Below are 23,713 nucleotides of genomic sequence, written 5' to 3'. Positions count from 1 at the left end.
TCGCTAAAATATGCAACGGGCCTCTTTTCCTGTATTAAAACTGCGCCTATACCAACTCCAGAAGCATCACATTCAATTTCAAAAGTTTTATCAAAGTCAGGTAAGGCTAACACTGGTGCTTTTGTCAAACAATCCTTAATTTTTAGAAAGGCATCTTCTTGTTCTTTACCCCACAAGAAGTTGGAATTCTTCTTAATAATTCCGGTTAAGGGTGCGGTAATAGAACTGAAGTTAGGAACAAACCATTGATAAAAACTAGCTAAACCATGAAATGATCTAACCTGAGTAATCGATGTCGGTCGTGGCCATTCCTGAATTGCCTTTATTTTCTCATTATCAACTTCAACACCCTGTGCACTCACAATGTAACCAAGAAATGTAAGTCTGTCAGTACAAAACACACATTTCTCTACGTTACCATACAATCTTTCTTCTCTCAAAGTCTGTAATACAGCTCTCAGATGTTCTACGTGATCCTGCAAGGTCTTGCTATAAACTAAAATGTCATCAAAGTACACAACACAAAACTTTCCAATAAAAGATCTCAGAACATGGTTCATTAGTCGCATAAAAGTACTAGGTGCATTACTTAAACCAAAAGGCATCACTAACCATTCATACAAACCTAGTTTTGTTTTGAAGGCTGTCTTCCATTCGTCGCCTTCTCGCATACGAATCTGATGATATCCACTCTTCAAGTCAATTTTGGAGAAGATGACGGCTCCGCAAAGCTCGTCCAACATGTCATCAAGTCTAGGGATAGGATGACGACACTTAATTGTAATTTGATTCACAGCTCTACAATCTACGCACATCCTCCAGGACCCATCTTTCTTCGGTACTAACAACACCGGAATAGCACATGGACTCAGACTTTCTCGAATATAACCCTTGTCCATCAATTCTGCAACTTGCCTTTGAAGCTCTTTCGTCTCTTCAGGGTTAGTACGATAAGCTGGTCGATTTGGAATGGTGGCACCTGGAATGAAATCAATCTAGTGCTCAATGCCACGAAGAGGTGGTAATCCCTTCGCTGTTTCTTTCGGAAACACATCCTCAAACTCTTGCAAAAGGGACAGAATCGATGCAGGAAAATCAGCAGGGAGCTCAGCCAATAAACAATGATCTTTAAACACTAAAATAAACAAGGATTGGTGAGAGGAAAGACATTTCCTGATTTCTCGACTACTTGCATATACGCTCATCTTTTTCTTCTCCTTTGCAACTTCCTTACTCTTTTTCAAGCTTGTTTGATCTTCAATTACTTGACTCGGTGTTAAAGGAGCCAAAGTAATCTTCTTACCTGCATGCATAAAAGAGTATCGATTTGTAAAACCATCATGCATTGCCCTATTGTCATACTGCCAAGGACGCCCCAAAAGAAGGTGAGTAGCATCCATCGACACAACATCACAAAGGACCTCGTCCTTGTAGTTTCCAATTGAAAACGGTACAACCACTTGTTTCATCACTTTAAGTTCTCCACCATCATTCAACCACTACAACTTGTACGGATTCGGATGCTTTGTCGTCTTAAGACCTAATCTGTCAACCATCACTGAACTAGCAACATTAGTACAACTACCGCTATCAATAATCACAACACATACCTTATCTTGAACCTTGCATCGTGTGTGAAAGATAGTCTCACGTTGTTGCTCGTCTTGCACCTGTTGCACATTCAAACTACGTTTGACAACCATGATCTCCATAACTTGACCAGATTCAACAACTTCTAGGTCATTCTCTTCATCTTCTTTAGTCAGGAGTTCATGTACATCTTCCTCAGAATCTAACTCGATCTCTCCATCTTCTCGCATCAACATAACCCTCCGATTAGGACACTGGCTAGCAACATGTCCTCTACCAAGGCACTTAAAGCACTGAATATCTCTTGATCATTCTGGTGCCACCATTGGTTGTTTGCCACGTCCATTATCAGAAATGGGAGGCTTTGGTTTGCTGGATTCGCCTGGCTCTTGAATCCGTAATGGCGGTTGTGGTGCTTGTTTCCTGGCATTGTTATGGGTATATAAAGGATTCGAAAAAGATTTAAATGGAGTATTACCTCGAGTAGAAGCATTTCTACGTTATTGTCGCTCAATTTTGATCGCCATATGCACCATGTCATCCAACTCAACATAATGTTGCATTTCAACAATGTTTGCTATTTCAGAATTTAAACCTGCTAAAAACCGAGCCATAGTCGCCTCACGGTCCTCAACTATATTTGCATGCATCATGGACATCTCCATCTCCTTAAAATAGTCCTCAACGCTCCTATTGCCCTGTTTCAAGGTTTGTAATTTCTGAAATAAATCTCGATGATAGTGAGAAGGAACAAATCGTCTCCGCATGATACGTTTGATGCGATTCCGGTCGCATCATGTTACGACACAACTCGATGCTACCGAGATTGGCCCAAACTCGAGGGGCCCAAGTGCAAAATGAAGTTTTTAATTTTAGTTTGTGAATTTGGCAGCTGGAAAATAAAGACTTTGATTCATTAATTTTTAGTTATTTTAGTTTGTGTTTTTAATTATGTCATAGTTTGCACATCATTAATAGGTGTTCTGCATTTAATAAAGTCATGCATTATGTAACTTTCATGTTGTTAAGTTTGCATCATTAAATTAAGTCAAGTTAGTTTAATTATGTAACTTTCATGTTAGTTAAATTTGCATTTCAAAACCATGCATTTAAGCATAGTAGTTTAATAAATGAGTTGCTGGACATTTATTCAACTCATCTTAGTTTTAATTAATAAGTGTTTTTGTTGAACTTTATTTAATAAGTGTTGTTCTTAATTGATCTAGTTCCTAGGATTATTTATTGATGCATAAATTAAGTTTTTCAAATTATGCTTCTTTAATTAAACTAGTTGCTGGAATAATTATTGCATATATGTTTTAGTTCGTTTATTTAAGTAAGTTTAATGTTTGTTATGATTAATAAGTGTTTTCATTTGTTTAATAAACTCATTTTAATGTGTTTATTGCAGGTGACTTTTTAGCTTATAGTGGTTACAATTCAAGGCTGTTACACATTTAATTAAGTGGTTGTTCAAGTTCTTTTGAGTTACAATTAAAGGGGCTGTTATAAAGGGAGCTTAAAATCATTAAAGGAGTTTTTAAAGAGCATTTTATGCCCTTTAAAATTCAGCAGCAACTCTTCCACTTCCATCCATTTTTGGAGCTTTCATGAGAAATTAATCAAGCCTTTGAATGTCATTAAGGAGCTGGTTAAGAGATGGTGTCTATTCAACTAGCCAAGAACAACTCAAGAGTCATTTTCTAAGCCATTAAAGACATTCAAATCAGCTGAATTAAAGTGATTTTATGGAAGGAGTTATTTGGTTCAAAGAATAAGAAAAGACATCAGTTTTTATGGCACATTAAGTGGATGTTTTTGACCATTCGGTTACCTTGTTTTAGCATTATAAATAGATGTAATCAGCCATAGAGAGGAGAACTTTTTGCTGAATATAGATGAAATATTTGAATTGTGAGCTATCCAATTCTCTTTGTTCTTTCGGAATTGATTTGACTTATCAAGCATTGCTTGTGGCATCCATCTTTTCTTTGTTGCTGAACTTATCACCTTTGGTGTGGCGTTCAATATACCTTTGGTTCCTATCATAGTTGATAGTGGGTCAAGGTTCCTTTTCTGATTCCTTTAACCGAAAAACACCTAAAGACCATTTTGAGATTCGGGTCAACAATTCGTTATTGTTGGTTCATTTTCAGTCTTAGCCAATTAATTTGTTATTGTTTCCTCTTTATTTTGTTTATTACCTTTGTTTGAAGCCATTATCTCTATTTTGTTTCATTTTAAAACCGAAACGAATCCATCCTTACTCAATTCACGATTAGGCAACACATACGACTCAAAACATCACAAGATGAGTTCGTATCAACGCTTCATATCTTCCCATGTTCTCACTAGACCTTCACCTGTACGTCTTCGACTAATCAGTAATTGGTCCCACCATACCAGTGCATAGTCAACAAACTCCATAGCTGCTAGTTGAACTTTCTTCTGTTCTGAGTAGTTATAACACTCAAAAACGTGTTCAACCTTGCTTTCCCATGTCAGATAAGCATCTGGATCTGAACGTCCCTGAAAAGAAGGTATGGCAACTTTAATGTTAGAAATATTATCATCAACTGTGCGTCCTGGTTGTTGATTCACCCTTGGTGAATGTTCAATGTCATTTTCATCATTATGTTCATTATGGATAGATTGTGAACCACCCCCTTCAATCTTGTCCAAATGAGAGTGTATAGGCTCTAATGCATTTTCTAATAAACGTTGCAAGGTGCGAGTAATAGCTTGCATTTGCAAATCTGGTGGTTGATCTCCACCACGACTACGATCTTCTATTCCTGTCATCTAAAGCAACACACAAGAATACAGATAATGAGTTAAGTAAAACAAAAGTAAAAGTCCTCACAGCACACTCTCAAAACCTCTCAGTTTTCACTCCAAAGAACTGTGCACTCTAAAATAGCACTCAGCGCTCGTGTTTCACTCGGGAGAATGCATGAATGACTCTTTTTGTCTCCCCTTCTGTTCTCACAACGCTCAATGCCTTTTTCCCTCACAATTTCTCATTTTTTTAGTTCTTTAAAGGACTAATCCAACATTTTAGAACCTGTTATAATTGTGTTGGCTATAAGGAAAACACACGGTTAGAGAAAAAAAATAAAAGGAAAGGATAAGATAAGAGTAAAAGGATGGAATTTAAATAATTTAGTTTCTTACTGCAAAGAAGTGCTTTACAATGTTCCTAGCACCGAACAAACAAGAATAGTTTGTTTCGATTGATATCCAAGCACTTCGCAATTACAGAGTACAAAACTAAACATTATTCAACATTTCAACATAACAAAACACACTTTTTCTTTCCCAAACTTGATGAATTTCAATTCCTCCTTTATTTTTTTTGAATCTGATTTTTCTTTCTCTTTTTTTGTTATTTTTTTGTTTTGTTTTTGAATTTTCGAAACTGATATATATATATTTGTTTTGAATTTCAAATTTTCTTGTTGGAGAAAAAAAAGTACAACAATTCCAACCCTACACTCTGATACCAGATGATACGATGTAGCCTAACGAAACAGACTATCTTTGTATGTTATGGATCTAGGAATGCTATTTAAGTAAGTTTAATGTTTGTTATGATTAATAAGTGTTTTCATTTGTTTAATAAACTCATTTTAATGTGTTTATTGCAGGTGACTTTTTAGCTTATAGTGGTTACAATTCAAGGCTGTTACACATTTAATTAAGTGGTTGTTCAAGTTCTTTTGAGTTACAATTAAAGGGGCTATTATAAAGGGAGCTTAAAATCATTAAAGGAGTTTTTAAAGAGCATTTTATGCCCTTTAAAATTCAGCAGCAACTCTTCCACTTCCAGCCGTTTTTTGAGCTTTCAAGAGAAATTAATCAAGCCTTTGAATGTCATTAAGGAGCTGGTTAAGAGATGGTGTCTATTCAACTAGCCAATGACAACTCAAGTGTCATTTTCTAAGCCATTAAAGACATTCAAATCAGCTGAATTAAAGTGATTTTGTGAAAGGAGTTATTTGGTTCAAAGAATAAGAAAAGACATCAATTTTTATGGCACATTAAGTGGATGTTTTTGACCATTCGGTTACCTTGTTTTAGCATTATAAATAGATGTAATCAGCCATAGAGAGGAGGAACTTTTGCTGAATATAGATGTTATATTTGAATTGTGAGCTATCCAATTCTCTTTGTTCTTACGGAATTGATTTGACTTATCAAGCATAGCTTGTGGCGTCCATCTTTTCTTTGTTTGCCGAACTTATCACCTTTGGTGTGGCATTCAATATACCTTTGGTTCCTATCATAGTTGATAGTGGGTCAAGGTTTCTTGCTGTTTCTTTAAACCGTTAAACACCTAAGCACCATTTTGAGATTCGGGTCAACAATTCCCTTATTTGTTGGTTCATTCTCGGTCTTATCCAATTAATTTGTTATTGTTTCCTATCTATTTTGTTTATTACCTTTGTTTGAAGCCATTATTTCTATTTTGTTTCCTTTAAACCGAAACGATTCTATTCTACTCAATTCACGATCGGGCATAACTAACGACTCGAATCAATCACGAAACGAGTTCGTATCAATGGGGCACTTCAGAGTTGCCAAGACTTTAGCCACACTCAACAAACACTTCTTTTGGCCCAAAATGTAATGAGATGTTGAATGATTTTATAATCGATGCATTGCATGCAAGCGGGCTAAGTCACGAATAAAGCCCCACGGTTTGTATAAGCCATTACCCATTCTCGAAACCCCTTGGTCTGATATCTCCATGGATTTCATGCTAGGTTTACCAAGGAGTAAAAATGGCCGAGATTCAATATTTGTAGTTGTGGCTAGGTTTTCTAAAATGGCCCATTTTATAGCCTGTCATAAAACTGATGATGCTACGAATATTGCTAATTTATTTTTCAAAGAAGTTGCCAGGTTGGATGGCATGCCGAGGACGATAGTCTCCGATCGTGACGTGAAATTTCTTAGCCATTTTTGGAGGACACTGTGGGGGCGACTTGGAACCAAGTTGTTGTTTTCTAGCACTTGCCACCCGCAAACGGACGGCCAAACTGAAGTGGTAAACTGGATTTTATCTACATTGCTTCAAGCAATCATCCGAAAAATTTTGAAGGCTTGAGAAGACTGTTTACCGCATGTGGAGTTTGCGTATAATCAAGCTGTTCACTCAGCTACCAAACTTTCTCCTTTGGAAATTGTTTATGGATTCAATCCATTAATGCCACTTGATCTAATCCTCCTTCTAACGCCAGAATGATACAAACCCAGCCACGAACGGCCATGATTTCAGCTTGAATTTAGCTCCTCAAGCTCCATTTAGCTTGGTTCAACTCACCTAATTTTATTTTAGCTCACATGAGCTTATTTCTGCTTATTTGAGCTCAGTTTTAAATTCTTTTCAGTTCATTAATTTTATTTGCTGGAATAAAATTAGTTTAAGTATTTAATAAATTTAGTTAAGTGTTTACTTTGTTTTTAAGCTAATTAGTGTGTCTGAATAAGTCCTTTAATGTGTCTAAATTCTTATAGCCCTTTAGTTTGTTTTTCGGCCATTTAATTTGTCCTAAGTCCTATAGCCATTTAATATGTTCCAGCCTAAGACAAATTAATTAGGTGCTATAATTAAATTTAATGTGCAGATTTATTGAGTTCTTTGTAACCGAATTAAATTTGTCCCAAAACATATTCATGCAGGTTTATGAGTTTATTTTCTACCGATTTAATGTGCTCAAAGGGTGTTTAATTTGCTAAATTAATTTTGCTGATGGTTCAGCTCTTCAAAGCACCTTTTCATGGACTTGAATGGCCAAAGAATACTTGTTGGGTTTTCTTCCCAAAGTGGTCGGTTAGCTCCCCAAAGCTACCTTGAAGCTTTCACACCAGCTGCACATTCCGTTCACATTACAAGGCTGTCTAGAATTTTGTTTTCACACATACAAGGCTTTTTGAATTTGTTTTCATACTTGGGTGACCACCCAAGCTGCCAATTAAAGCTCCTAAACTATTCAGTTGATCAAGGAACTTCAATTAAATCCATTCAAGCACCTAGGCCGAATCTACCAAGATATTTCAGCTCACCACCCTTCCATTAATGCCAGCTGAATAGACTCCATCTAGAAGCTGATTTTTGAGCCTTCCAAGCTAAGAAACTTCCCTTGGACGTTCTAGGAAGCTACATGGAATTTTCCAGCCTATTTAGCATTTATTTTGCTGACCATTCAGTATCTTTGCTTGTCTTTTCAGCTAGCCAATGTCATGGATATAAATAGTTGATTAATTTCATTGTAATAGGACTTTTTCCAGATTATTGAATGAACTTTGTTCAAAGAGTGAGTTTTCTCCTCTCTAAATCCATATGAGTTTCGATCTGACTTATCTAGCAAGCTAGTGGCATTTATCGTTCCCTTTTTTTTATTCTCAATTTTTTTCGTAATTTTCTTTATTTAATTACAATAGATTGAATAAAAAGAAAAGAAAAGAAATTACAACTTGAATTTTTTTTGATTTTTTATGTACCTACTCCGGGCTTAACACAAACGTCAGCACTCCTCGTTTTGCAAGCTCTGATACCAAATGATCTGATCCTGCCCGGGTTAATCGAGTCGTTTCACGTAGTTTTCCCGATCGTCGATGAGGAGAAGTTCTAGCAGCCAAAAAGGTGTTAATTTGTTTTAAAATTTTGCGGAAGCTTACAAAGTGAATTTTGTAATGATAAAAGGTTTAAAAATATGTAGGCTCGGTTTAATAAATGAATCAAAGGATAAATAATTTGGGATAATTTGTGGGAATGGAAAAATAGACTTAACTCTAGAAATGATTCAACACTAAAGAGTGTCACCCCGGTTTCTATTTGGTTAAGGTGGATTTGCGAAATTGTAGAAGGGTTGAATGCCACACCAAAATAAGGTGACAAGTTCAAAAAGAGAACGATAGACGCCACGAGATCGCTAGATAAGTCAGATCGAAACTCATACGAATTTAGAGAGGAGAAAACTCACTCTTTGAACAAAGTTCATTCAATAATCTGGCCAAAGTCCTTTTACAATGAAATTAATCAACTATTAATAGCCATGACATTGGCTAGCCGAAAGACAAGCAAAGATGCTGAATGGTCAGCAAAATAAATGCTAAATAGTCTGGAAAATTCCATGTAGCTTCCTAGAACGTCCAAGGGAAGTTTCTCAGCTTGGAAGGCTCAAAAATCAGCTTCTAGATGGAGTCCATTCAGCTGGAATTAATGGAAGGGTGGTGAGCTAAAATATCTTGGTAGATTCGGCTAGGTGCTTGAATAGATTTAATTGAAGTTCCTTGATCAGCTGAATAGTTTAGGAGCTTTAATTGGCAGCTTGGGTATTGTAATGGTCACCCAAGTATGAAAACGAATTCAAAAAGCCTTGTGTGTGTGAAAACAAAATTCTGGACAGCCTTGTAATGTGAACGGAATGTGCAGCTGGTGTGAAAGCTTTCAAGGTTGCTTTGGGGAGCTAACCGGCCACTTTGGGAAGAAAACCCAGCATCTATTCTTTGGCCATTCAAGTCCATGAAGAGGTGCTTTGAAGAGTTGAACCATCAACTCACTTATTGCCATCCCAAGCAATGAACCTACAGCAAAATTAATTCAACAAATTAAACACCCTTTGAACACATTAAATCGGTAGCAAATAAACTCATAAAACTGTGTGAATCTGTTTTGGGACAAATTTAATTCGGTTACAATGAACTCAATAAATCTGCACATTAAATTTAATGATAGCACCTAATTAATTTGTCTTTGGCTGGAACATATTAAATGGCTGTAAGACTTAGGACAAATTAAATGGCCTAAAAACAAATTAAATGGCTGTAAGAATTTAGACACATTAAAGGACTTATTCAGACACACTAATTAGCTTAAAAACAAATTAAACACTTAACTAAATTTGTTTAATACTTAAACTAATTTTATTCTAGCAAATAAAATTAATGAGCTGAAAAGAATTTAAAACCGAGCTCAAATGAGCTGAAATAAGCTCATGTGATACGAGTCACAAAGGCCTTAGATGGGTATACGAAGGAAAAAGAAAATCAAGATTCACTTTCTTGTTTTCAAGAAAATCAAGAAACCGAATCTTGGTCCAATTTTGCTCGTTTGACCAATTTCAAGAGTCAAGAAAATCAAGATTTCAAATCTTGGAAATCTTGGTCCAAGAAACCGAATCTTGCAACTAAGGTGCATTGGATATCAGTTACGAGCATTAATAAGCCAATTTCGGGAGAAAACGGATTACAAGCCTAAGTTCTTGAAGACAAGGCCCGATAAGATGTTCCAAGCCCAATCCAGAAGTTTAAATTAGACTTAGCTGAAAATCAGGCCAAATTGTTAAAGTGGCCCAATTTAATTCTTTAAATACTTAATTTTAATTTTAAGACTTTATGAATAAATTTCTATGTAAAAATTCAGTCCAAGAGGCCCATTTAAAGGGCTTGGACGAAATTCCCCTTTGAAAGTCAAAATTAGGGTTTTTTTTAAGTTTTCCTACTAGGGCTAGGAAAGTAGTTAGGAGGCCTATATATATGGCTTGGCCAGCCACCCTTAAACACATTGAATTACACCTTGAATTACACATTAAATTAGATTTTTGTTGAGTGAAAATTCTCTTTGAGTTTTCTCCAAGAATTTTCTCTTCAGTTTTCTTTAGAAGTAGTTTTAACAATCTTTTTGATTGTGGGAGCCATCTTCACCTTCTTCTTGCCATTGTTCTTCATTGGAGGGGAGATTAGAGCCGTTTGAAGGGAGTTGTGAAATCTTTCGGGATTTCAAGGCTTCTTAGGACTTTTCTTTATTCTTTTGTTGTTCATTCTTCTTTATTAAATTCTGCTTGTGCCGTTTTGTTGAATAATTTGGGATTAATTGTTCTTGTTTCGTTTCAGCCATTCCAAACTTCAAGATCTGATTCGGCATTTCCTTGGACATAAAGAAACATTTTTTATTCATAAAAAATCCCCTTTTTTCTTGCCGTCCAATCCCTAGAACTAGTGTCCATTGATTTCGCAATTTGTTTTTAATTTACTTGCTGTTTTGTGTTCTTTGATAGTTTCGGCTGATTGGAAGTTAATCTTGGGGCTGAATTTCGTGTTCTTGGCTTCCAAGAACATCTATTCATAAGTGTTTTGATTCTTGGCTGTTCTTTATTGATTTGGGGATTTTTTGTTTCCAGAACTAATTGATTCTAATTAAGTTTTGCTGTTTCGTTTCAGATCCAAATGTTTAGAGTTTTCGTAGGAGTTTCACGTGACTTGACAACTCGATCTTGGTCCGCGTGCAACCCCCTATCATCATGTGAGCTGAAATAAAATTAGGTGAGCTGAACCAAGCTAAATGGAGCTTGAGGAGCTGAATCCAAGCTGAAATCATGGCCGTTCATGGTCAGGTTCGTATCACATTGTCTACTAACCAACTTGTGCATGTAGATGGAAAACGCAAGGCTGATTACGTCAAGCAATTAAACCAACGAGTTCGAGACAATATTGAAGCCAAGACCTAGAAATATGAACAACAAGCTAACAAAGGCCGTAAGTGTGTTGTGTTCGAGCCGGGAGATTGGGTTTGGGTGCATATGCGCAAGGAGAGATTTCCTACGCAAAGACGATCTAAACTCCTTCCGAGAGGGGATGGACCATTTCAAGTCCTTGAACGAATTAAAGAAAATTCTTATAAGCTGGACTTGCCTGGTGAATACAATGTTAATGCGACCCTTAACGTCTCTGATTTGTCTCTGTTTGATGCAGATTGTGATTTGAGGACAAATCATTCTGAACAGGAGGGGAATGATGTGAGCTCGCCTGCGAACGAAGTAGAGATCGAACAAGAAGCTATCAAGCTGCCCATTGGTCCGATAACACGAGCTAGAGCTAAACAATTTAAGGAGGCTATTTCAGCAATGGTGGAACGAATAGTGGAAGATGATAGCAAAGAGTTTAAAAACGTGTTCAACATTTTCAACTTTTGAGAAGCTGAATTTCGTTCCAACTAATAAATTTGCTACTAGAATTTTTGGACCATTTAAATTAAGCATTCAATTGAGTTTTACTACAGCTTATTAATTTGTCTTTAATTAATATAAGTGTTTAATTTGTCTTGTCTTAGTTAAATTAAATGTGTCTTGATTTCATTAAGTATGTCTTAAATTAAAACATGAATTAATTATGTCCAGCCGAATTTATGTGTCTTGTTTAATTAATATTTAAGTTGTCACAATGTTAATTAGTGTGACCACATTATGTTCTACATTATGTTCAGCTGAATTGAGTTAAATTAATGAAGTTCATTTTTGTTTTTTTTAGGTGCAGCTGAATTTGAAGATTCATTGGCTAGGTGCATGCATGTAGATTCAATGTATGTGAACATGCATGTGCAGCTGGTACATTCATTGAAGCTGATTAATTTTGGAACTCTCCAAGGCAACCATTCGGCCAAGAGTTAGCAAGCTATAATTCACCAAAAGCTTGGCCGTTTCTCTTCTCAAGGAAGCATGAAGCTGTTCACACCATGGCTGTTTGGTTCAGTCATGCTCACACCATGGGGACTCTTCAAAACCGTCCATTCACACCTAAAATGGCTGCTCAAGTTCTTCATTAATGCTAGTCATTTTTCAGCAAGAGTTGCTTAATGAATGAGTCCATTAAACTCATTAGCCGAATCTAGTTGCTGAATGAATCTCCCAAATTCATTTGCTTAATTTAGAAGCTGCCTATTGGTCACCATTCAGTCGAACCTACCTTGGTCTTCATTCATGAATTCAAGCTAAAAATTAGTTCATTGTTTTGCTTAGTTTTTAAGCTTTGAAATGTCCATTTGGCTACTAGACATTAGGCTATAAATAGTTGCTGATTTTCTTGTAAAAGAACTTTTTGCCAAAATTCTAAATGAAAATATATTTCTTTGGTGAGTTAATTCACTCTCTTTATTCTTCAAAGCTCAATTGCCTTATCTTCACAAGTGGCGTCAATCTGACTTTGTTTCCGAACTTATCACCCTTGGTGTGGCGTTTATCATTATACCGAAGGTTCCTATTTCACTAAATAGTGGGTCTCGATTTATTTTCAATTCCTTCCTTTTTCTTTGAAACATTTTAAGCCCGGGTCCTTATAAGGGTTCGATCTTGTTTCATTAAATTACCATCTTTGTTAACCCTCCATCATAAACCCAACTACACCTTTGTTTGAACAAGTTATTCGATCTTTGAAGTTTTTTGACTTAAAACTCATTATCTGACACTACCTAATTTTGATCGGGAATTATTACGACTCGTCACATCTTCTGAAACAAGTTTGTATCACTTAAATATTGTATATTTGATCTGGAAAGTTTCGGTACTAAACTCAACCCGCTGAATAATTAAGTTTTTTTTAGTTTTCCTAATAGGGTTAGGAAAATAGATAGAAGGGCTATAATAAGGCTTGGCTGGCTGATGCGATCCCGGTCACATCATGTTATGATTCAAATTGACGACACCGATATTGGCCTAAACACGAGAGCCCCAAGTGCAAAATGAAGCTTAACCTCAGCTTGTTGAGCTCAATTCAGCTCATTTTTAGATCAATAAGGTCATTTGTTTGTTTTGAGTTTATTTCAATTTATTCGTTTCAGTTGCTGGAATTAAATAAATGCAATTAGTTAATTCAGCTCGAATAATTATTAGGTCTTTAATTTGTCAAATCTGGACATTTTTAGTTATATGTTAAATATGTTTTATTTTAATGCATGTTTTTTAATATGTCCTAGTTAGTACATATCATTAATGTGTCTTAGCTCATTACATCATTTTAATGTGTCTAGTTGCTGCCGATTTAAGTATGTCCTAACATAATTTAAGTTACTGAATTAATTTGCTTTTAGGTACATGCATGGACGGCAATGAAGATGCTTCAATGAAGGTGCATTGTGACCGATCACATGGAAGCAAAAATTCATGTCATGTGCATTCTGATACGAACTCGTTTTGTGATTGATTCGAGTCGTTAGTGTTTGCTCGATCGTGAATTTGAGTAAGGCTAAGTTTGTTTCAAAATAGAAGAAAGGCTACAAACAAACGTTTAAAAGGGAAATGGGTTTAACAACGAACGGAAAAATTTGGCTAAGGGCAGAGAATGAACCAACAATAGAGGTTGTTGACCCGAGACTCAAAGTAGCTCTTAGGTGAATGACAATATAGGAAAACAACAAAGAAAAGACCTCGACCCACTATCAAGAATGATAGGAACCTTGGTATATGATGAACGCCACACTATGAAAGTGATAAGTTCAAAAACAAGAAATGGATAGACGCCACAAGCTAAGCTTGATAAGTCAAATCAATTCCGTAAGAACAAAGAGAATTGGATAGCTCACAATTCAAATATTTCATCTATATTCATCCAAAAGTTCTTCCTCTCTATGGCTGATTACATCTATTTATAATGCTAAAACAAGGTAACCGAATGGTCAAAAACATCCACTTAATGTGCCATAAAAACTGATGTCTTTTCTTATTCTTTGAACCAAATAACTCCTTCCATAAAATCACTTTAATTCAGCTAATTTGAATGTCTTTAATGGCTTAGAAAATGACTCTTGAGTTGTCCTTGGCTAGTTGAATAGACACCATCTCTTAACCAGCTCCTTAATGACATTCAAAGGCTTGATTAATTTCTCTTGAAAGCTCCAAAAACGGCTGGAAGTGGAAGAGTTGCTGCTGAATTTTAAAGGGCATAAAATGCTCTTTAAAAACTCCTTTAATGATTTTAAGCTCCCTTTATAACAGCCCCTTTAATTGTAACTCAAAAGAACTTGAACAACCACTTAATTAAATGTGTAACAGCCTTGAATTGTAACCACTATAAGCTAAAAAGTCACCTGCAATAAACACATTAAAATGAGTTTATTAAACAAATGAAAACACTTATTAATCATAATAAACATTAAACTTACTTAAATAAATGAACTAAAACATATATGCAATAATTATTCCAGCAACTAGTTTAATTAAAGAAGCATAATTAAATGAACTTAACTCATGCATCAATAAATAATCCTAGGAACTAGATCAATTAGGAACAACACTTATTAAATAAAGTTCAACAAAAACACTTATTAATTAAAACTAAGATGAGTTGAATAAATGTCCAGCAACTCATTTATTAAACTAAGATGCTTAAATGCATGGTTTTGAGATGCAAATTGAACTAACATGAAAGTTACATAATTAAACTAACTTGACTTAGTTTAATGATGCAAACTTAACTAACATGAAAGTTACATAATGCATGACTTTATTAAATGCAGAACACATATTAATGATGTGCAAACTATGACATAATTAAAAACACAAACAAAAATAACTAAAAATTAATGAATCAAAGTCCTTATTTTCCAGCTGCCAAATTGACAAACTGAAATTAAAAACTTCATTTTGCACTTGGGCCCCTCGAGTTTGGGCCAATATCGGTAGCATCGAGTTGTGTCGTAACATGATGCGACCGGGATCGCATCATACCCTCCCTCTTGAAAACGATTTGTCCTCAAATCGGGCCATTTGCTCGCGACAAACCTCTCAAGGTCACAAACCTCGTTGGTCATAAACCTGACAAAGTCACTTTCAAGAACGTGTGAATCATATACGGCTCGATAAGAAAGTAGGTTATTTGCATGCCCTCCTTCTTTAGGAGGGTACCACCTAACAACGCCACCTACAAAACAATAAAACAAATTAGTGACACAATAAAGGTTAAACACAAAAGAACTTTCCAAGATTTTAGTCACAACTTGAGCAAATAAACTCAAAAGAACAACATATGAATCAATGCCGGGATCAAAAACAGAAATTGGTATTACCTTTTTCTTCAATGGAAACAAACCTGATTCACAAGATATTTGAAGATTATAGTTTCGAAAATGAGAATTCCATGGTCCAAATCCCTTGAACAATGATATGGAACAGCATTCACCGGGATCAAAGACAAAGTTTTGTTCACCATTTCAATTTGACCAGAAAAATTTGTGGCTAGTAACTTATGAAGAACTTGAAGCACATTAAAGTTAAAATCATGCAACACATGTTTGAATCCATTAAGCAACAATATACAACAACCTCCAGAATCAAAAATTTGATTTTGACTTGGCAAGCCAACGAAATTCACATGTTTGGTTTTCGAACTAAATAAAGATAAAACTTGAAGTAAATAAAAGGGGTCAACACATTGATTCAAAATACAATTTTAATACTCACCTTCGCTTGACGTCAACTTAGGAATACAGGCTCCGGGTTTAAAAACATGGTTTTGATCGGTCGTTCCGTAACGTAACAAAAACTTCACTTTCACCAAGTCATCACACATGCAAAATAAAGAAGATGTAGGCAAAAATAAATTCAAACAATCAAATCTCTCAAATCTCATGCAAATATAGGAAGATCTCACACTAAGAGTTAAAAAATTTTCATTACCATCACGATCAAACAGATTGAGCGTTTCACATGAAAGCTCTTTATCAAACATGATCAGATTTTGTATTTGTGGATTTAATCGAACAACATCAAAAGATTTTTCAACACAAAACTTATTGAGCGAACAACTCTTCATGCCTCCACTTAAAACAAATTTATCAACCACAAATAGCGAGTAACAATTAACCAAATCAAAATAAGGAGATCTTTTTAAAACTAAGTTATCGGAAATTTTATCAACAACTTTCAAACCTGATTACCATGATTCATTGACTAAAAACTCCTTACCTTGCTTACCTTTAAGCGCTTGAACCTTACCTTTTTCGATCAAATGGAATCGTCTCTCATCAGGAAGGTAATGAAGTTGAAATTTGTCATTTGAATCTCTAGAAACCTGGAAAGAAGAAACAATATGAGGACAACTTACAGATTCGTTAGTAAAAACATTCCTCGCTTTTTCTTGTTGACTTTCATCTTTTCCACTCGTTTCTTTTTCAACTTCTCTTTCTTTTTCCACAATCTCTTTGTTTGTTGAAAACTCACTTTCACTCATCAATTCTCTTTCATTTTCAACAACACTTGTTTCTCGCACTCTTTCTTTTCTTTCTCCAATCTTTTTCTCTTTTTCAATTTTTGTTTCTTTTTCGGTTTCTTTTTCTCTCGTCTCTCTTTTTCTTCTCTCAGCTTTATTACAAAATGGAGATAATACAAAAGAATCAGAACAATAGACTTTTCGTTGGAAAGAAATGGAAGAATCTTGATAAGAGTCACGATCAACTCTTCGTGAATAAACCTCCATGGATGAGTTCTTATACGAAACACATTCACTTCTTCGTAAGGATTTTTCCGTAGATGAATACTTTGTTGCATACGAAGAATGACTTGTGCTTTCTCGTTCGTTACCTTGATAGGCTTCAAACTTGTAGCTGGATTTATTTCGGCCTAAATTCCTTGAAGAATAGGAATCTGGATAAGGGTCTCTTTTCACATATTCGTCGAATGTTTGTCTCCTTGATGATCTCATTTTCGTCCTTTCATTTGGATAAATTTTCTTCTGTTGGGTTCTTGCTCGATGACTCCGCTCTTCGACACGATCCAATCGTTTCTTGATGGGTTTGAGTTTTCGATCAAATAGATGCTCCATTTCATGCGTAAAGGCTTGGAGTGTAAAATCTGGCACACTTCCTCCAACAATTCTTACAGGACGGAATCCAACTCCCTTGTCTAAATTTTTTTCTAGACTTCGTGACATTTTTTAAGAACTCACAACAAAGAATCTCACTATCCACTCACAAAGAAATCTCACACACTTGGCTTTTTTTTTCTCTCGAATAAACTCACTACTCTCTTGCCTCTTTCCACTCACTCCTACTCTCTAAGTTCTTAGGAATTATTTAAACTTAAAAAGCAATTGTTGTGGGTCGGCTTACAAACTTGATGTTTGGGCTTGGTAAGATTATTGTAGGACAAAGGAAGGTAGGCTTGAAACAAAGAAATGAAAAGGTTGGGTGTGGCGAAATAGTAGAAGGTAATAATGACTAAAATTTGGGTAGCAAACAAAAACTAAATTTCAAAACTAGCTCTCTTTTTTTTTCACAATTTTTTTTTCACAATTTTTTTTTCAAAAATTTTTTTTTCACAACTTGATATCCAATCTTTGAAGCTTGAATGGAAACCAAAAATTTTTTTTTGAATTTTTTTTTTGAATTTTTTTGAGTTTTTTTTCGAGAAACTACTAACCGTAATGCCGACAACGTCGATTCTTACTCCAAATTCGCTAGCTCTGATACCAATTTGATACGAACTCGTTTTGTGATTGATTCGAGTCGTTAGTGTTTGCTCGATCGTGAATTTGAGTAAGGCTAAGTTTGTTTCAAAATAGAAGAAAGGCTACAAACAAACGTTTAAGAGGGAAATGGGTTTATCAACGAATGGAAAAATTTGGCTAAGGGCAGAGAATGAACCAACAATAGAGGTTGTTGACCCGAGACTCAAAGTAGCTCTTAGGTGAATGACAGTATAGGAAATCAACAAAGAAATGACCTCGACCCACTATCAAGAATGATAGGAACCTTGGTATATGATGAACGCCACACTATGAAAGTGATAAGTTCAAAAACAAGAAATGGATAGACGCCACAAGCTAAGCTTGATAAGTCAAATCAATTCCGTAAGAACAAAGAGAATTGGATAGCTCACAATTCAAATATTTCATCTATATTCATCAAAAAGTTCTTCCTCTCTATGGCTGATTACATCTATTTATAATGCTAAAACAAGGTAACCGAATGGTCAAAAACATCCACTTAATGTGCCATAAAAACTGATGTCTTTTCTTATTCTTTGAACCAAATAACTCCTTCCATAAAATCACTTTAATTCAGCTGATTTGAATGTCTTTAATGGCTTAGAAAATGACTCTTGAGTTGTCCTTGGCTAGTTGAATAGACACCATCTCTTAACCAGCTCCTTAATGACATTCAAAGGCTTGATTAATTTCTCTTGAAAGCTCCAAAAATGGCTGGAAGTGGAAGAGTTGCTGCTGAATTTTAAAGGGCATAAAATGCTCTTTAAAAACTCCTTTAATGATTTTAAGCTCCCTTTATAACAGCCCCTTTAATTGTAACTCAAAAGAACTTGAACAACCAATTAATTAAATGTGTAACAACCTTGAATTGTAACCACTATAAGCTAAAAAGTCACCTGCAATAAACACATTAAAATGAGTTTATTAAACAAATGAAAACACTTATTAATCATAATAAACATTAAACTTACTTAAATAAATGAACTAAAACATATATGCAATAATTATTCCAGCAACTAGTTTAATTAAAGAAGCATAATTAAATGAACTTAACTCATGCATCAATAAATAATCCTAGGAACTAGATTAATTAAGAACAACACTTATTAAATAAAGTTCAACAAAAACACTTATTAATTAAAACTAAGATGAGTTGAATAAATGTCCAGCAACTCATTTATTAAACTAAGATGCTTAAATGCATGGTTTTGAGATGCAAATTTAACTAACATGAAAGTTACATAATTAAATTAACTTGACTTAATTTAATGATGCAAACTTAACTAACATGAAAGTTACATAATACATGACTTTATTAAATGCAGAACACATATTAATGATGTGCAAACTATGACATAATTAAAAACACAAACAAAAATAACTAAAAATTAATGAATCAAAGTCCTTATTTTCCAGCTGCCAAATTGACAAACTGAAATTAAAAACTTCATTTTGCACTTGGGACCCTCGAGTTTGGGCCAATCTCGGTAGCATCGAGTTGTGTCGTAACATGTTGCGACCGAGATCGCATCATACCCTCCCTCTTGCAAACGATTTATCCTCAAATCGGGCCATTTGCTCGCGACAAACCTCTCAAGGTCACAAACCTCGTTGGTCATAAACCTGACAAAGTCACTTTCAAGAACGTGTGAATCATATACGGCTCGACAAGAAAGTAGGTTATTTGCATGCCCTCCCTCTTTAGGAGGGTACCACCTAACAACGCCACCTAGAAAACAATAAAACAAATTAGTGACACAATGAAGGTTAAACACAAAAGAACTTTCCAAGATTTTAGTCACAACTTGAGCAAATAAACTCAAAAGAACAACATATGAATCAATGCCGGGACCAAAAACAGAAATTGGTATTACCTTTTTCTTCAATGGAAACAAACCTGATTCACAAGATATTTGAAGATTATAGTTTCGAAAATTAGAATTCCATGGTCCAAATCCCTTGAACAATGATATGGAACAGCATTCACCGGGATCAAAGACAAAGTTTTCATTCACCATTTCAATTTGACCAGAAAAATTTGTGGCTAGTAACTTATGAAGAACTTGAAGCACATTAAAGTTAAAATCATGCAACACATGTTCGAATCCATTAACCAACAATATACAACAACCTCCAGAATCAAAAATTTGATTTTGACTTCGCAAGCAAACGAAATTCACATGTTTGGTTTTCGAACTAAATAAAGATAAAACTTGGAGCAAATAGAAGGGGTCAACACATTGATTCAAAATACAATTTTGATACCCACCTTCGCTTGACGTCAACTTAGGAGTACAGGCTCCGGGTTTAAAAACATGGTTTTGATCGGTCGTTCCGTAACGTAACAAAAACTTCACTTTCACCAAGTCAACACACATGCCAAATAAAGAAGATGTAGGCAAAAATAAATTCAAACAATCAAATCTCTCAAATCTGATGCAAATATAGGAAGATCTCACACTAAGAGTTAAAAAATTTTCATTACCATCACGATCAAACAGATTGAGCGTTTCACATGAAAGCTCTTTATCAAACATGATCAGATTTTGTATTTGTGGATTTAATCGAACAACATCAAAAGATTTTTCAACACAAAACTTATTGAGCGAACAACTCTTCATGCCTCCACTTAAAACAAATTTATCAACCACAAATAGCGAGTAACAATTAACCAAATCAAAATAAGGAGATCTTTTTAAAACTAAGTTATTGGAAATTTATCAACAACTTTCAAACCTGATTACCATGATTCATTGACTAAAAACTTCTTACCTTGCTTACCTTTAAGCGCTTGAACCTTACCTTTTTCGATCAAATGGAATCGTCTCTCATCAGGAATGTAATGCAGTTGAAACTTGTCATTTGAATCTTTAGAAACCTGGAAAGAAGAAACAATATGATGACAACTTGCAGATTGGTTAGTAAAAACATTCCTCGCTTTTTCTTGTTGACTTTCATCTTTTCCACTCGTTTCTTTTTCAACTTCTCTTTCTTTTTCCACAATCTCTTTGTTTGTTGAAAACTCACTTTCACTCATCAATTCTCTTTCATTTTCAACAACACTTGTTTCTCGCACTCTTTCTTTTCTTTCTCCAATCTTTTTCTCTTTTTCAATTTTTGTTTCTTTTTCGGTTTCTTTTTCTCTCGTCTCTCTTTTTCTTCTCTCAGCTTTATTACAAAATGGAGATAATACAAAAGAATCAGAACAATAGACTTTTCGTTGGAAAGAAATGGAAGAATCTTGATAAGAGTCACGATCAACTCTTCGTGAATAAACCTCCATGGATGAGTTCTTATACGAAACACATCCACTTCTTCGTAAGGATTTTTCCGTAGATGAATACTTTGTTGCATACGAAGAATGACTTGTGCTTTCTCGTTCGTTACCTTGATAGGCTTCAAACTTGTAGCTGGATTTATTTCGGCCTAAATTCCTTGAAGAATAGGAATCTGGATAAGGGTCTCTTTTCACATATTCGTCGAATGTTTGTCTCCTTGATGATCTCATTTTCGTCCTTTCATTTGGATAAATTTTCTCCTGTTGGGTTCTTGCTCGATGACTCCGCTCTTCGACACGATCCAATCGTTTCTTGATGGGTTTGAGTTTTCGATCAAATAGATGCTCCATTTCATGCGTAAAGGCTTGGAGTGTAAAATCTGGCACACTTCCTCCAACAATTCTTACAGGACGGAATCCAACTCCCTTGTCTAAATTTTTTTCTAGACTTCGTGACATTTTTTTAAGAACTCACAACAAAGAATCTCACTATCCACTCACAAAGAAATCTCACACACTTGGCTTTTTTTTCTCTCGAATAAACTCACTACTCTCTTGCCTCTTTCCACTCACTCCTACTCTCTAAGTTCTTAGGAATTATTTAAACTTAAAAAGCAATTGTTGTGGGTCGGCTTACAAACTTGATGTTTGGGCTTGGTAAGATTATTGTAGGACAAAGGAAGGTAGGCTTGAAACAAAGAAATGAAAAGGTTGGGTGTGGCAAAATAGTAGAAGGTAATAATGACTAAAATTTGGGTAGCAAACAAAAACTAAATTTCAAAACTAGCTCTCTTTTTTTTCACAATTTTTTTTCACAATTTTTTTTTCAAAATTTTTTTTCACAACTTGATATCCAATCTTTTAAGCTTGAATGGAAACCAAAAATGTTTTTTTTGAATTTTTTTTTGAATTTTTTTGAGTTTTTTTTCGAGAAACTACTAACCGTAATGCCGACAACGTCGATTCTTACTCCAAATTCGCTAGCTCTGATACCAATTTGATACGAACTCGTTTTGTGATTGATTCGAGTCGTTAGTGTTTGCTCGATCGTGAATTTGAGTAAGGCTAAGTTTGTTTCAAAATAGAAGAAAGGCTACAAACAAACGTTTAAGAGGGAAATAGGTTTATCAACGAATGGAAAAATTTGGCTAAGGGCAGAGAATGAACCAACAATAGAGGTTGTTGACCCGAGACTCAAAGTAGCTCTTAGGTGAATGACAGTATAGGAAAACAACAAAGAAAAGACCTCGACCCACTATCAAGAATGATAGGAACCTTGGTATATGATGAACGCCACACTATGAAAGTGATAAGTTCGAAAACAAGAAATGGATAGACGCCACAAGCTAAGCTTGATAAGTCAAATCAATTCCGTAAGAACAAAGAGAATTGGATAGCTCACAATTCAAATATTTCATCTATATTCATCAAAAAGTTCTTCCTCTCTATGGCTGATTACATCTATTTATAATGCTAAAACAAGGTAACCGAATGGTCAAAAACATCCACTTACTGTGCCATAAAAACTGATGTCTTTTCTTATTCTTTGAACCAAATAACTCCTTCCATAAAATCACTTTAATTCAGCTGATTTGAATGTCTTTAATGGCTTAGAAAATGACACTTGAGTTGTCCTTGGCTAGTTGAATAGACACCATCTCTTAACCAGCTCCTTAATGACATTCAAAGGCTTGATTAATTTCTCTTGAAAGCTCCAAAAACGGCTGGAAGTGGAAGAGTTGCTGCTGAATTTTAAAGGGCATAAAATGCTCTTTAAAAACTCCTTTAATGATTTTAAGCTCCCTTTATAACAGCCCCTTTAATTGTAACTCAAAAGAACTTGAACAACCACTTAATTAAATGTGTAACAACCTTGGATTGTAACCACTATAAGCTAAAAAGTCACCTGCAATAAATACATTAAAATGAGATTATTAAACAAATGAAAACACTTATTAATCATAATAAACATTAAACTTACTTAAATAAATGAACTAAAACATATATGCAATAATTATTCCAACAACTAGTTTATTTAAAGAAGCATAATTAAATGAACTTAACTCATGCATCAATAAATAATCCTAGGAACTAGATTAATTAAGAACAACACTTATTAAATAAAGTTCAACAAAAACACTTATTAATTAAAACTAAGATGAGTTGAATAAATGTCCAGCAACTCATTTATTAAACTAAGATGCTTAAATGCATGGTTTTGAGATGCAAATTTAACTAACATGAAAGTTACATAATTAAATTAACTTGACTTAATTTAATGATGCAAACTTAACTAACATGAAAGTTACATAATGCATGACTTTATTAAATGCAGAACACATATTAATGATGTGCAAACTATGACATAATTAAAAACACAAACAAAAATAACTAAAAATTAATGAATCAAAGTCCTTATTTTCCAGCTGCCAAATTGACAAACTGAAATTAAAAACTTCATTTTGCACTTGGGCCCTCGAGTTTGGGCCAATCTCGGTAGCATCGAGTTGTGTCGTAACATGATGCGACCGGGATCGCATCATACCCTCCCTCTTGAAAACGATTTGTCCTCAAATCGGGCCATTT

General features: G+C 34.8%; 1 protein-coding gene across 1 annotated transcript; it reads right to left on the bottom strand.

Moving 5' to 3' along the window:
• Positions 1–995: 995 nt before the first annotated feature.
• Positions 996–1,469, bottom strand: LOC107942725 (uncharacterized). Its single transcript, XM_016876446.1, has one exon. The coding sequence runs from the start codon at positions 1,467–1,469 to the stop codon at positions 996–998; it is 474 nt and encodes a 157-aa protein (XP_016731935.1).
• Between the last annotated feature and the right edge of the window lie 22,244 nt (positions 1,470–23,713).

Source organism: Gossypium hirsutum, chromosome D07, assembly GCF_007990345.1.
Source record: "Gossypium hirsutum isolate 1008001.06 chromosome D07, Gossypium_hirsutum_v2.1, whole genome shotgun sequence".
Classification (NCBI taxonomy): Eukaryota; Viridiplantae; Streptophyta; class Magnoliopsida; order Malvales; family Malvaceae; genus Gossypium; species Gossypium hirsutum.
The sequence above is the reverse complement of the archived record's forward strand: the minus strand, read 5'-3'. Positions and strand labels throughout refer to the sequence as shown.